The sequence below is a fragment of the Toxotes jaculatrix genome, chromosome 12 (assembly GCF_017976425.1).
Source record: "Toxotes jaculatrix isolate fToxJac2 chromosome 12, fToxJac2.pri, whole genome shotgun sequence".
NCBI classification, from domain to species: Eukaryota; Metazoa; Chordata; class Actinopteri; family Toxotidae; genus Toxotes; species Toxotes jaculatrix.
This window is the reverse complement of record NC_054405.1, coordinates 4871236-4886080: the sequence shown is the minus strand read 5'-3', so window position 1 is coordinate 4886080 and position 14845 is coordinate 4871236. Positions and strand designations below refer to the sequence as shown.

Here is a 14845-nt window from a genome sequence, read left to right as displayed (position 1 = left end):
GAAGAAATGTTGAAGAATGTTTGAAACTTTTTTTTTTAGAAACATATGTTTCCTTCCCTTGTCGTACATTCACAAGTTTGCATGCTGATCTTTTTTTTAGTCATAAATCTAACACGTCCATAACAGGAAAGCTCTGCAGCACTGAACATGCTGTGTTTCAGGTGGACGTTTAACCTGTGAATGGAATAAAGCAATTAGCAGCATTCTTCTTTCAATCACAGTCCAAACACACAACTCATATGGCTGTCATGACTATCAATAAATCTGACACAAGAAAGAAAAACAGACAGTTCACTTATACATGTGTGTAATGGAATCTCTTATCTAACAACCACCCTTTTGGCAAACCATCCCTGTGTATGTTGGAGGTTCTGATCAAGCCAACAGAACCACATCATCTGCAAACAGCAGTGAGGCGATTCTGAGGTCCCCAAACTGGACTTCTCACCCCTATCCATGAAAATAATTATAAACGGGATCAGTGACAAGGGACAACCCTGGTGCAGGCCTCGAAGGATGGATACCCCATAATAGCTGCTCATGCTCACACCCCTTGTCCACAAAACAAATGTAGACTGTATGAGCCAACTCCCACAACCAGGGCTACAGGAAGGATTGTGGGATCGTTTGCTGATGACATTCTTAACATTGTCCTAAAACCCCCCCACCCCAGTTTGTTGCTACCTCACGTGGTTGTTTTCACTGTGCAGAATGATGTGTGTGCAGAGTTTGACAATAGAAGGGTCCTGTCACATTAATTTACCTAATAGGGAACATTTCTCCAAGCTCACCTAATAAGAAGTGTGAGTTCAAAACTTGAAACCTCTTGTTAAGAAACACTGAACACAGGGAGATCTTATGTCTAGTAGTTAAACTCCTGAAACAATCAATATTTGCATATATTCATAGATTCTGGATTTTTGAATGAGGGAGAAGATGAATATTTAATTTTAAGAATTAAAATGTTAAATAAGTAATTTAACTTTTTCCAGAAAAAAATAGTATCAGAAATAATCACACAAAGCAGCATTTAATTTGTTAGAACATGTCTTCTATTCCTTTGTTGCTTTCTGCTTCTACCATTAGATGGTACAATGTAATGGGTCAAACATATAGTAAATGGCTCGGACAACTGTTTTTATTTCTTTAAAAGATCAGGTTGTGGCTGGAATTTAAAATTAAACTTACAACACATCATCTAAATCTGAAATATAAATTTATTGTGGATCACCAAGATTACATCCATTTAGGGACCAGACTCTACCAGAGTCCAGAGACACTGCTGTGTCATGATGATGCCCACACACCTGACCGGGCTCTATGGCTTTCAGAGAAATACAGTGGGGTCTCAGACTTTTGGACTCCACTGTATATGTCAGTGCATCCAACCACCAGCTGTAAATTCCCACGAGCTGATGACGAACATTTGAAAGCAACCAGCTGGTCATCCAGATTCAAATATAGACCTGCCGCCTCGGAGAGGTCAGCGTGCAGAATGACCCCTGCTGAACCTGACTGAATTTGTTTTGAGAAGCCCACGAGCAGCTCAGACATGAAAAAGCTCTGTGGCTGCTGCACCTTCACTCTGTGCAGCAGAGGGGAAGTTCCCTCCTAGTGCATAACGTAAACTTGGCTCCAATAAAAGCATCCGTTGGCACCTCAGTGGACAACAGGAAATCTTTGTTTATTGAAAAACATCCCGTTGTTGGCCTCGGGGTGTGTGACCCCTCTTGTACTGCAGCAAAGAGTCAAATAGTAGCCGTGGTGGAGCCCCATATTTCAAGATCTCAGTTTACTGAACAAAGCTCCCATATCCTTAAGATAAGCAACAAAGGTACTACCAGCATCAGTTCTGCGTCAGACCGTTTGTCAAAGTGTTGGTTGGTATGTATTGTTTAACATATCTCTAGACTTAGAGTCTGACATGTCCATGTTCAGGGACCACCACACCTAAAGTTAGAAAGTAGGTAGAATAAGACAATTGTACAATAGCATATCCATTCTAAGAGCTGCCATAACTGTGACAGTATGCAGACAAACATCATCCTCCTTTTGTTGTTCGACTGACGTACAGAACACAGTATTTATACCATAATAAATAACAGAGATGCTGAATCTGTTTAATCTACCCAGTCAATGGGTTTTTATTACAGTTCCAGCAACAGATCCATTTCATTCACAGTGAGAGTTCAACACATTTACATTTCCATACACTATTTCCTCATATATATATATATATATATATATATGAACTATATACCAGAGAATGGGTATATATATGGTTGGGTAAATACATGTTAAACAACAAACATCCTAGATCATATTGCATATCATCTGCTAGCAGTTGCTTCTGCAATGATGTCGAGGAATAAAAGGCTAAAACAAAAACAAAAAACAAAACTGAAGTTACATTTTGAGGATATTTTAAACCACTTATTTATTTCTGTATTCTGAACTTCAAATCATAATGAGCTATCACAACACACAGTCTGTTTCACATTTCCATTAAAAATGCACATGTGGAGATGGAGAAATGTCAGTAAGTGAGCGTGTACAGTACGAGCAGTACCTGAGGTCAAGTTTCTTTAAATGGCTGGTAACAATGTTTGGTACAGTTTCTGGTCAAGGTGCATGTACATCTCATCAGTGTCTTCACAGCATGTCTGTGACTGCTCTCCTAACACAAACACCAACAGCTAGTCTTCTCTGTGAAGTTTATTTATCTCTTCCATATTCTCGGCAGGTTGAGGTGTTGCGTTTCTGGCGCTTGTCCTGCGGTTTCTCCTCGGGCAGTGCTCGGAGAGCCAGTTAGAGACGGTCATGGCAAGGCGAAGCAGACCCAGGCTGATGCAGTGCACCTCTGAGGTGATGGGGATGTCAGAAAAGAGGGCGTGGTCCCGGCACATGAGGGCACTGCTGCATTCGAAGTCTTTGACAATGTTGAGGATCTCCTGGCGCTCCGCCTGCCGCATCATCCCCCGTATGTTCAGCAGGGTGGAGACGTGCTTCTTCCTGCGGATAGGAAAGATATCAGTTGTCAAAGGTTGTAGCGTAAATGCTGACTAACAGTCACATCTCTCTGAGTCATATCATCTGTTTCTGGGAAAGAGCTTCAGATTTGGTATATGGGTCTAAAAAAGGCACATGCCATAAGACTGTTCAGTAAATCATTCACTAATGCTTTACAGATTGGCTATAAGCCAGTGATAAGAACAACTTGTGTTTGAAAATGTACACACAATTTATTTTTTTAAATATATTTAGAATTTTGAATCTTTAATTTTTATCTTTTGCGTTTCTTTTTTTCTAATCCTTATTCTTGAAGTAACCCCTGAATCCTTGTTTGGCCAGCTTGTGAAAAATCCCTTTGACTGGTGTTTATACTTTGGTGATGATGTGTCTTTAAATGTTGGTGATACTGGATTTCCCACCTGTTAATAAGCCACCTGGTCTGCAGGTATAAATGTTATACTGTAAATACAGTATAACATTTATACGTTTTTTTTATAATAGGTAATGAAATCTCTGTTGTTTGGTGAATTAGCGCTGAAGCAATAAAGTGCTACACAAGAATATGAAGCAAATGTCACACAGAAGAATGTTTCTCAGCCTGGGAAACCAAAAGTTGTTCTTATTTGAGATTTATAACTAATCTACAAAGTATTAATGAATGATACATAAGTCATGAATAAAGAGGAAAGACTGGAAGGAGGCTGGAAGGACTGGCATGTATTCCCGCATGTGAACACAGTCATCTGTCTATGAATGCTGTTGAGTGAAGCACCCAGAAAACTCAAGGAAGGCCGGCAGCCTTTGATCTCCTAAAATACCAGCAGGGGATGCCATGCGGTAAACAAAAGGGGGTGAGTCAAGCAGTGAGTTAGCATGTCTCCAGGTCTGAACTGCTGTGTTTTGCTCTCCTCTTCCACACCTCTCCCTCTTTGATTCAGAGTGTGGCACCAGTCTGTCTCCTGCAGGGTGGCAGGAACAGGAAGTACTCGGCAGCAGCTTCCTGTCTGCTCCGCGGAGGGTTATGCGTCACATGCCGTCGTATGTTGCCAACTGTCACCTGAGTCTTAATCTGTGCACAAACAGCCTGGGCGGTTGGTTCTCCCTCCCCCTGAGGCCTCTCAACCTCATCCATTCTCAAAACAGACCCGTGCTCCCCTCCAAAAATAGCAAAGTTAATGTAGATATGTTTCCGCACTCCTTTTCCTTGTTTTGATCCATTGTGACAAAAAAAAAAAAAAAAACATACATAGTCTACATTTTCTCTGCTTTGGCTAAGTGCCAAGAACAGCACTCTGAATGTGTAGCAGTAAGCATAAAAGAATATAAGACCTTCGGGGGTACAGTGCATATATATCTGTTTTTATCGAAGTTTCCTGGTTGCTATAGAAATGATTCAACTGTTAACTTGTTGAAACCCTCACCGTATGTCTGGAAACTCTTTCACCAGGACAGCGACCTCCATCTGGATGGAGGGAGTGTCCTCCAGGAGAATGATGTCAGCCAGGTGGCAGACGATGCTGTCCAACCAGGATGAGCTCGATTCCTGAAGCAGAGAGAAGACGAAGAGCACAGAAGCAATTTAGTCATCAAACAAAAAGTATAAGTATGTATTACCATTAAAAACATGGAACTGATATTTATATTGGGATTCTTTTCCAAAATGTCTTCATCTCATTGTAAGATTCACTGCTCCTGTCATATGTTATCACTGTTTATCTAAATGGCTTCTTCTTCCAGTTCCAAGAGGCACGAGTAGCAGCCCAGAGCAACAACGACCAAATGTTCAGAGGAAACACAGATTAATCCCTCTAAAGGCCAGAGGCCAAACATTTAGGTGATTTACTAAGCGAATAACAAAACTCCGCCTCTGTTTTTCTAGGTCCTGTTTTTCCTTCAAACCCTCAGGAAAAACAAGTAGAATTCTTTGGCTTGGCATTCACTAAAAATAAAGGCATCTGTTTTAGACAGCCATTAAAAACTAATCTCCCCCTACGCCCCCACCCCCAAGTTCCCAGTTTCCACAGACACTTCATCTTACTCGGTGAAAAAGGCCATCAAGGCCATCCCAGAGCCACATCAAAGCCAGCCAGCTGACAGGAACAGGAAGTTCCTTCTGAACACAGCGGCTTCCTGTTGTCAGCCGAGGTGACGGACACTTGTTTGAACTCACACACACAAAGGGGGCAAATGCCACACCGACAGGCCTAGTTGTTTTACACCCTCTTCCCTCCATGGCAAGTGCTAACGTAAGCCTGGTTCATCCATCTCCATCTCACTGACGGCAGACATTTTTCAGGGCTCACTCCTGTATCAACACTGTCTGAGTTATTCCTGACCTAGGAAGTTCGAGGGTCAGACTCGCTTCACAGCCACCAGGCTCTGCATTCCCCTCACCAGCACTGCTCAGTTTTTTTTTCTTTTTTGAACAATCAGCGTTTTGGAATTATTTATAATAGCTAGGGTCTCCTGAAAAGTAATGATCAGCTGTGTTTTGGGTGCAGTGCATGCATCCTCTTCAGTGACACTGCCCGATTCATTGAAATAAACATAACATTTTGTGTGAAGACCAGACTCACCAGATCTTTAAAGAGTCCTTTCAGCTGTTTGGCCTCATCTTGCAGGCGGAAAGCCATCCTCTTCCTCATCTTGGAGGACGTGCAGATTACGCGTCCCCGCATAATGGCTCGGACATACTCTACCAGGACCCGCCGGTGCACCTCACCCACCAGCGTCTGTCGGTCATTTGTAACATTAATCACTGACTGGCTGCTTGTGATCTTCAAGCAAATACTGTATTTTATTCAATCACACAGGTGTTACCTGATACGGTGGACAGTCCATCCTTCTGAACTTCTTGAAGTGCTGTTTAATGCTGGCTTCAATGGCCTCAAAGGCCTCTGTGTTATTCAGCCATTTTCTCTTTATCAGTTTGTCAAAGAAAGGCTGGAACAACAGGCCAAGATCTGATCAGACTACACAAAGTACATTTCCTCAAGTGCGGTACATAAGCGCAATTTTGTGGTAGTTGTAACTTTACTTGTGTATTTCTATATTTTGTTATTGCTCCACCATATTTCAGAGGGAAATACTGTACTTTTTACTGCACATTTTTCTCTCAGCTGTAGCTATCTAAAATTCTACATACAAAAAAATCAAACAGGATGAAATTTTTGGATGAAACATTTTGCAAAGTAATTTCAAACTGAAACATTAAGATCCTGCTTACATGTTTATGGATCAATAACAAAAAAAAAAAAAAAACAGTTTTAGGGGAAAGAAGCTCTAAGTAGATGAGACTCACCCTGATGTGCTCAAACAGCCTGTCAGTCAGCACCCTCACTGACTGGTTGATGACCCTGTCCAGGGAGGAGTTGGCTCTCTGTGCTGACTCCTCACTGCCCTGTGGATCACACTGCCTGCAGCGCTCCACAAAGGATCTAAAGGACACGCAGCAGATATGAAGCTGCACTTTCAGCAAATTACTGCATAAAAAAGTAAGAATGACAATGTTCAGTTTGAATAATGTTGCCATAATTGCTTGTCTACCTGAGAGGAGGGCAGCAGTTGACCAGAGCTATGGTCCTGGAAACATATCCGTCCCCTCGGTCTCCGAATTCTGCCTGAGTCTCGTGAAACATCTCCACCTTCCTCTGGAAACTGAACACATGGAGGTTTTGTGAGAACCTACTAAATGCTAATATAACCTATAAAATTATCCAGGCCTCTAAAAGCACCGGGCTTGTCTGAAATGAATCTCTCATGTTTTCAAATCACCAGCACATTCAATAAAGTGTATTTTGAAACTAGAGATTAACATCTGCATTACTCTGCTTTATACCTGCTGACGTGTCTTTGTCAAATGCATCAGATTTGTTACTGACCCAACTTTCAGTTTTTCATGCAGAATGTTGCCCTGACTTCATTCCCCTCATGTACTCACTTGTAGAGAAAGTCAGCCAATCCAGTCAGACTACAACGAGCTACTCTTGCCCCTAGAAACTGATTCACAGATGTGGATCTGTCCAAATCCACCTTTAGCCTCTGGAATTGTGAAAGACATGAAGAGTGATGAGAAAACAATAATGAAACTTCTCAAAAGTCAATTTCCATTTTTTTTTTTTTTGTGATAAGGTACCTGGATGACCGAACGTGCTAGGTGCGACTGATACTCCTCTATGTGCAGAGTCTGGGCCCATCGCCTCTCCTCTTCATCCAGAACCTGAATAAGCTCTGTTGTCACCTTCTCCTGAAAATCACAACAAAAACATTTTAAATGTGCCTGCCTTCCAGATTTTCGAAGAAACACGTGAAAAAATACAATTTCTTACCCTGACAATACTGATGCAGTCTTGTTCCAGCCTGTCCACTGTGCCTTGAGGCAGAATGGGTTCCAGAGGAGCATAGTTGATAGGTGTGGTTGTGCCAATGGTTCCTAGGACATCCCTGGTGGAAAGTGATTAATCTTTAGTAAACCAGTTGAGATCTCAGGTTTGTAGTAGAAGTTTGACATGTCATCATTGCATGGCAACACCCATGAAGGTTCACTGTACCTGTTGTAGATGTTGTAGAACCAGTCCAGTAGTGAGTAGACATCTGTAATCTGCAGCGGGCCACTGGTAATAGTCCGAAGACGTTTGGCCACGGCTCGATGGTAACTTTCCACATACACCTGGAAGGCAGCAAACTCCTCTGGGTAAATGGATACAGCATTCCTCCGTGCTGCATCAAGGTCATCCGCCATCCGGCTCCTCAGGCGCTCCAAGTATGAGGCCAACTGGCCTGCCTGGGTATCCACCTGATGCGGCAGGCTCCAGTCTGCGGCCTCAGCCACGGCCTGCCTCCACTTCATCTTCAGTTGCCGGGGACGGTGGCTGGGCTGGATCAAGGGGCCCTCTCGCTCTGGCTTGGTCTCCTGTCTCAGGGCCCAGGCAGCATCAGCATGCTCCTCCTGCTGGATCACCAGCACCACCAGCCCAAGGTTGGGACCAGCGCTGGGCTGACGGAGGGACTCACGCACTACGTCCCACATTTCCTTCTGCAGGGCCTCATACAGGAGCTCCACATCCTTAGCCTTCCGCCGGCTGGAGTCTAGTGTCGCATTGGAGCTGAGGGAGTCCTCAATGGATGAGGATGAATAGGGGATCATGCCAGGAGGGGTGCTGGGACACAGCGTAGGGGTAAGAGTTGGAGTAGTTGGGGTCGGCAGTAGAGATAGCAGCTCACACTCTCGCTCCAACTCCTGAATGTGCGTGTCAGCCAGGAGAAGGTCCCTGTGGTTGACCAACTGTAGGATCTCCAGTACTGTGAGGAGCAAGAAGAGCCAAAGAAAGCTGTTTATTTGTGCAACATTCACAAAATGAAAGGCTGACCAAGCGGATATCTGTTTTTATATTGAGTAGTTGTGCGTGTGCCTGACTGACAAATTGGGTTATTTGTTGCTCATTCTTCACTCTCTTCTATTCCGAGCGAGGCTCCCTGTGGAGTCTGTGAACAGTAGCTTGGTTGAACATCTATCTAGAGGAACCTGGGGTAGGAGGAAGTGTGGTCATTTCCTGATTTCACAGTCCGCTGGTGATTGAACCCAGTGACTCAGGGATCTGGGGACCTCTCGACCTCAGCAGTGTATAGTTGACTCGGATTGTGAGGAAGTACTGCTCAGACTTGACCCTTAAGTTCTCAAACATGAGGGAAGCTACTCATAAAAGACAATTCTCCTCCAGGTCTCTTGATATGTAAATATAAGTTTGTGATCAGCATGTGGGCATTTTTACACCTGGATTGTTACCTGAGAGGGGTTCTCTGGTTTTGACCACTGGCTCCTCCTCCACTGGCTCCTCCTCAGCCTCTTGGGAGGCCTTGTCTGACATGGATTCTCTCTTCAGCTTCCCCAGACTGACCATCCTGAGGAAGGAGGGCCGCCTGGAAGCCTCGGCCTCAGTGTCTGCGCTCAGGTCCCCGCAGGGCAGGCTTTCTCTGCGCTCCTCCTTACGTCGACCTGTAAAGCTGCACAACATCCACAGCGGCAACAAAGTACATGAATCACTGCTGCTGCAAAGAGTCTGAGTAAGAATGCATAGACTGCATGACTATATAACTTGCATTTATAGGAACATATGAATGGAAATGACATTAAGCAGTCTTCAGGTTTGTGTTGTACTGTACTGTGTGCCCAGTAGCAGCTATACTTGGAATGCCACATATTTACACATCTGCTAAAACTGTGCTGCTGCTGAGCATGACTGCCTCTGTTAAAAATAGTTCCATTCAATGAGCACAGTGAGTACACAACATGTCACTGAAAAACAAAAGAGGAGGTTCCGTAGATCAACAGGTTGCTGTGGCATGTTACATAACTCCTCAGGAAATAAGCATACATTTTCCATTTTTCCACCCTGTTCTCAGAGACTAATTCATCACACTCCAGCTGCTCAGAAAGGTCTTGACTCCCTGATTTGTAACAGTTTAATGTGAGTGATATTACTGTAGTGTTTATTTTTATAGGGAATCCTCTCAATTCGATTTGATTTCTGTTAATGTTATGAAAGGAAATTGATGGATGCACTGTTGCAGAGCCTTTAAGAAAGGTTCTCTACAGCACCATTGTTCTATAAAAATGTAAAAATGCATTTATTTTTTCCCTTTACTGAACAGACCAAGATCTCAAAATTCATGTGGTTCTTTGGGTTTATGCTTATAACTACCTCAATCCAAGATCTTACTTTTCATACTTTTTCCCTTTCTGCACACACTCCACAAGAATACCATCCACAACCTTTTACTCAGTTTACTCTTTATGTTGGGAATCCAAAAGACAGCTAAAGTCAGAGTGTAACACATTCCCTCCTCCCCACCCCTCCTCACCGGAGCAGGGTCATAATTCCCTCCGAACTTCTGCGTAGTCCTTTCCTTTTCTCCCTCTCTGGGGGGAGTGTATTCGATTCTCCAGGGATGTAGTGGGGAGAGTTGCTCCCCCATACATTGCGTCCTGATATGCGCAGCCCCTTCCCCAGTTTGCCAAGGGTTTTGAGGGGTGACACTCCACAGATCCGCTCCAGGGTCCCTCTGAGAGGTTTCCCCTTAGGGTTCCCTGCCCCGTGTCTTTCTGCATTCACCTCGTTTTCCTCTTCTTCTCCATCACGGGAAGACCTGAGCTGGAGGTTACCCCTGACATTCCCCATGATCAGGCCCATGTCACCTCCGTTCCTGTCATCCTCATCCAGGTCCACATCCTCAAAGGGGTTCAGGTTCTTGTTCAGATCCTTCAGGTCATTCAGCTCCTTCAGGTCATTGAGATCATTCAACTCCCTGAGGTCCAAGTCCAGCCGGGGCAGGATCAGTTCACCGTTCACTCTGGGGAACTCGTGGCAGCTCTTGGACCTTCCTGGCAGCTTCTTCAGAATGGGCATGGTTGCAAATTGAGATTTTAAAAAACTACAAAACAAGAACAATGTGTAAGATTTTGTCAAAATGTTCAAGAAAACAACAGTTAAACAGTAAAAAGGTCAAATACATAAGCATCTGATTATAAGATCAACCTTAGTATGAATTACTCTTTTTGACATTTACTCAAATGTTGAGTAAAATAATTGAGAAAAGTTGAGGGGTTAAGCACCACCTGTAGGAATCTGATAACAGAGAAAGACCAGGACATCTTGCAAAATACCTTTTAAATTCCTTTACAAGACATGAATGTCCTTGATCCTTTCGGGGCACAGAAAACAATGTGTGACTGAAAATTGAGCTTATGACATGTGGTAAACTGTTTTTCTGGTGGTATGTCAGCCACCAGACAGTTTATATAACCAGAATCAAAAACATCCTTTCACATACTGGTTATGTAATGCACTTCACAAAGCAAATAGGAAATATGAATTCAAAATATTGCTGCATTTACATGTGCTGCACTGCAACCTTATATAAATATTATACCACTCGGAAACAAACAATTATGTCGACCGGGACGGGAAAGTTTGACCTTCAGCTTGTAGGGAATAACCAAAACGTGGGTGACAGCAGAGGTATATAAAGCAACAGACCGACAGTGAAGGGACTCTTTCACACAGTTTTCCCATCTTATCTTTTTCTTTGAGTAGTAACATGACCTAGACATTTCATTTATCAGATGGAGGCAAGCTAACCTAGTTCCTTGGCTGAAACATATTTATTCTCCTGATTCTCTAAAGTTCAGGATCAGAGATTTTTTTTTCTCCTGCAAATTTGGAGAATCTAATTTTTTTTGTCAGAATTTCTCTGACATATCATTTGTCTTACTGAGCTCAGTGTTCTTATTGTTTTTTCTAAAGAGATTTCCTGTTTAAATGAAGGTTAAAAAATACAAGCAGTTGATCCAAGGTGCCAAAATATTGGGATGTTGACTCATGCATCTTAACCTGTCATACCACTAACGTCACGAGTTACATAGAAAGGATGTTATGCTGTTAACAGCTCTAACTTACACTACTGACCTGTAACACAGAGTTGATTCATATTGTCCTCTAGGACCTAGTTCTCTGTTCTGTGGTTGAGTCTGACAAATAACTTCAATGACAGGTTCACCTTTTTTTCAGTCTTAAAATAGTAATACTCACATGCTCATGTTCACTGAAACCACTTTATTTGCTGTAACTGTTTCATCTGTCCACAATGACCCTGAGGACGTTCTTTCCTCATGTGATTTCAATATAGGAGATGGGTGATGATTTTAAAGTTCAGGTGAAGCAGACAGAAGTTTCAGCAGAGTTAAACAAATTAAGTGATGATTTTCCAACATTAGTCTTTCTATGAAAGACAGTGTCACTAATCTTCCTCTTCAGCTCAGTAAGGAAATGTTATCTGGGGAAATACAGAGAGGGATTTTTAAAATAAAACCACTAACTTTTGATGAAAGTGCTGAAGCCTCATTAGCTTTAACTGGATTTTGTCCACTAACTCTTAGAATGAAATCTCAGGAAAGGATCTTTTCACAGCCCATATGGACAAAGGGCACAGTTAAAGTAATGAAAAAAATGTTTCAGTGTTGTACACGTGTCTTGTTTTAAGAATGGAAGAAGAAAATGTGAATCCTTTAACATCACTGTTTGACATTTGTGGTCAGAGTCATCAATAAAAGCAAGTGTATTTTTAAAAATCAGTTTCAAACCCCTGTTTCAGTACAACTACAGTTTTTAGTTTTTTCATACACAATATTCATAAAAAATGGCCTCAGTAAATTTAGTTTTGAAATAATCTGAATAATATTAATCTTGCAAAAGATTAAGGGCCCTGGAACGTAAATGTGCCCTAAGTGTATAACTTTAGATTCAAATAACGTGAGCGCCTTGTTGTACATGTCCTGGCACCTTTAAAGTGCAAATTGTTAATCTTATCATTTACAAAGTCAGATATGGATTCAGTGAATTTGAATTTCTTCTTCTTTTTGCAAAACCCACATCCATGTTCTCTATCCAAGGCGCTCTTCTTCACACCTGGAAGCTTTCGTGGAATTTTTTAGTTGATTTAAAATGACAATGATCAGACAGACTACTATTCAGGTTTAAAATGATCAATGAATATAACCATGAGATGTGCTACATCATACAGAGCTGTACATGGCTGAAGACTGTGTAAACTCTGTATACATGATCTCCATTTTGTCGGCTTTTAGGTTTTGTATCATGTGTAATTTAATTTTGTTTTTCGATGTCTGAACGTGGTCTTCAGAGTTGCTAAAGCAACTTGATAACCTTTGAAAAGCAAATGCTTTTTACTGTTTATCAGCCTCTCACGAGAGTGGAGGACAGGAAAACACTTTGCTGCAAATGGCCGTAAAGGAGTTTGCGACTCCCTCCAAAGCAAAACACTTTCGTGCGAGAACAATAGGTGATATGAAGACAGCAGACATCTCTGAAGGGTCTTCATCAATATACAACAGTTCTAACAATTCAGCCCTCAGTAGAGTCTCCCCCAAATGTGAGTTTTCTCATTGTAACATGACTAAAATTAAAAACAGTAAGTGAGTGTCACTGAACAACACAAACAGGTTTTACTAATTCAGACCTTGCAACTACACAGCAAATGGACAGGCACCAACTACTGACTGGATGACAACTAGGAAAACTGCATTCAAATACAAAAACCTGAACAGAGAAACATAATAATATGAACAGTGATATCAGTCAGGGTAACCACAGAAGGCGTGAAGGAACAAAGACAGTTCCCTCACTGGAAACAGGTGAGAATTAGAGCATCAGAGTCCAAACTCAAACAGTGTCTGCGAGTGCAGAGGATGAGACTTACCTGATGAGATTGCCTTGCAGTGTTTTAGTACAATGTCATCCTGGAGTGTGCTGACTGTGTGGGCTGCCAGGCTGTGCAGTGTGTGCATATGTGTGTGTATGTGTGTGTGTGAGACTGATGAGTGTGAGAGTGTGTCTGAAAGTACTCGGTGACTCAAGAGAGCAATGTGGCTGCCTGTGGTTTCCTGACGGACTCTATTGTGGTGGAAGGTGATATGTTTTCCTGAGGAAAGGCCCGTCCCGTCCTTTCTCCCCCTCCTACGCCACTGACCCTCTGTCCCCCCCGTCCCTCCGTCCCCAACACCCCCACACCCGCACCCTAGGGACCCTTCTAATTACACTAATTGCATTAACTGTACAACGAAGGAAGATGGGAGTTGGACAGAGCATTCCCCTGCAGTGTTTTATGTTTTCTTCAGCTCCTCATACTGTGTGTTTGCGTGCACATGTGCTTGTGTGTGCGTGTGCTTCGTGCCCTGACTGATTCCTATTAGAAGCAGATAATGAAGTATGAGGATGATTCAGTGTCGGTGGCCTTGAGTCTAAATTCCATTCATACACCATCTGCAGTGTATTTTTCCTCAGCGGAAAACTTTAAGTGCACAAATCTGAACTAAAATGACATTCAACACTTTGCTGCTACCACATTGTCTTTCGTTAAATGCAGTACTTCAAGGTCACTGCAGCCGTGACACGGATTTAATGTCACACGAAGAACAGAGCAGTAAGTGAAACAGTTGAAGGATATCTGAGAAGCGTGTGCATGTATGTGCAAATGGCTCATATTTGTATTGTTGAACTTAATAACTTAACTTAATAACCAAACAAAGCAAAATGTCAACAAGGTAAGACATCCCACACTTTCCCAAACACTGCTGCTCTCACTGTGGCTCCCTCCTGCCACCCAGTGTATAATCAGGGGTAGGACATGAGGTAGAAGAGTTTCTTCTTAAGGATCAATCATCTTACCCGTACATGTCTTCGTGTGTTGTGTGTCTCATTCAGTCTCTGGGCCTCTGTGTGGTCCTCCGCTCACAGCTTCAGCCCTGAATGTCATGCATTCAAATCTGTAGTCAAACATCACCTTCATCAGTGTGTTATGCTTCTTTTAAGCTGCATTTTTATGCATGTGTGCTAAGTGGATATATGTAATCACCAGTTTATCAGGTACACCTTTACAGGCCGATCCAATCTCAGCCAGTCAGACTAACATTTTGGATTTAAATGTGTCAAAATACTAAAGATAATACACGTTTTCTCTTCTCATACTTTACAGAAGAGAATAAACACTTAAATTTTCTGATTGCAACTCCCAAATTACAGAGGTTTTCTGAGTCAATAAGGAGTAAGAAAAAAAAGAAATATTCATTTAGTATTTAATTCACATTCTAACATTTTTAGGATGAGTATCACTTTATATATTCACATTTATGTCTTTTATTCATTAATTCAATAAGTGTATATGAACAATAGCCCAAATAGCATTTGAATACCTTAAAGAAGGGTATTGTGGGTAGATAATTGTATATATGAGTTGACAGGGTCAACTAATTGTTAAG

At 42.2% G+C, this 14845-nt stretch overlaps 1 protein-coding gene across 3 annotated transcripts; it reads right to left on the bottom strand.

Annotated features, from left to right (window-relative positions):
- Positions 1 to 2124: 2124 nt before the first annotated feature.
- exoc3l2a (exocyst complex component 3-like 2a) lies at positions 2125 to 13433 on the bottom strand. 3 transcript variants are annotated; one of them, XM_041052433.1, is made up of 13 exons: positions 13288 to 13433; positions 9874 to 10443; positions 8798 to 9015; positions 7563 to 8313; positions 7341 to 7455; positions 7148 to 7258; positions 6953 to 7053; positions 6559 to 6669; positions 6314 to 6449; positions 5833 to 5955; positions 5589 to 5744; positions 4434 to 4555; positions 2125 to 3012 (listed from the first exon to the last, which is right to left on the bottom strand). In XM_041052433.1, exons 2-13 carry the CDS (start codon positions 10416 to 10418, stop codon positions 2697 to 2699), a joined length of 2805 nt encoding a protein of 934 aa, XP_040908367.1. In that variant the 5' UTR covers positions 10419 to 10443; positions 13288 to 13433; the 3' UTR covers positions 2125 to 2696. The 3 variants fall into 3 exon arrangements, with proteins under 3 accessions (XP_040908367.1, XP_040908366.1, XP_040908368.1); XM_041052432.1 differs by lacking the exon at positions 13288 to 13433 and adding an exon at positions 11601 to 11618; XM_041052434.1 differs by lacking the exon at positions 13288 to 13433 and adding an exon at positions 10676 to 11557.
- Positions 13434 to 14845: the final 1412 nt, after the last annotated feature.

Bases quoted from the DNA above. Each gene is read 5' to 3' on its own strand.
- exoc3l2a (XM_041052432.1), bottom strand. The intron at 8,314-8,797 runs GTAACAATCCAG...TGCTCCTCACAG, and splicing joins AACCAGAGAACCCCTCTCAG to TACTGGAGATCCTACAGTTG. The intron at 7,456-7,562 runs GTACAGTGAACC...ACTTTCCACCAG, and splicing joins TTCTACAACATCTACAACAG to GGATGTCCTAGGAACCATTG.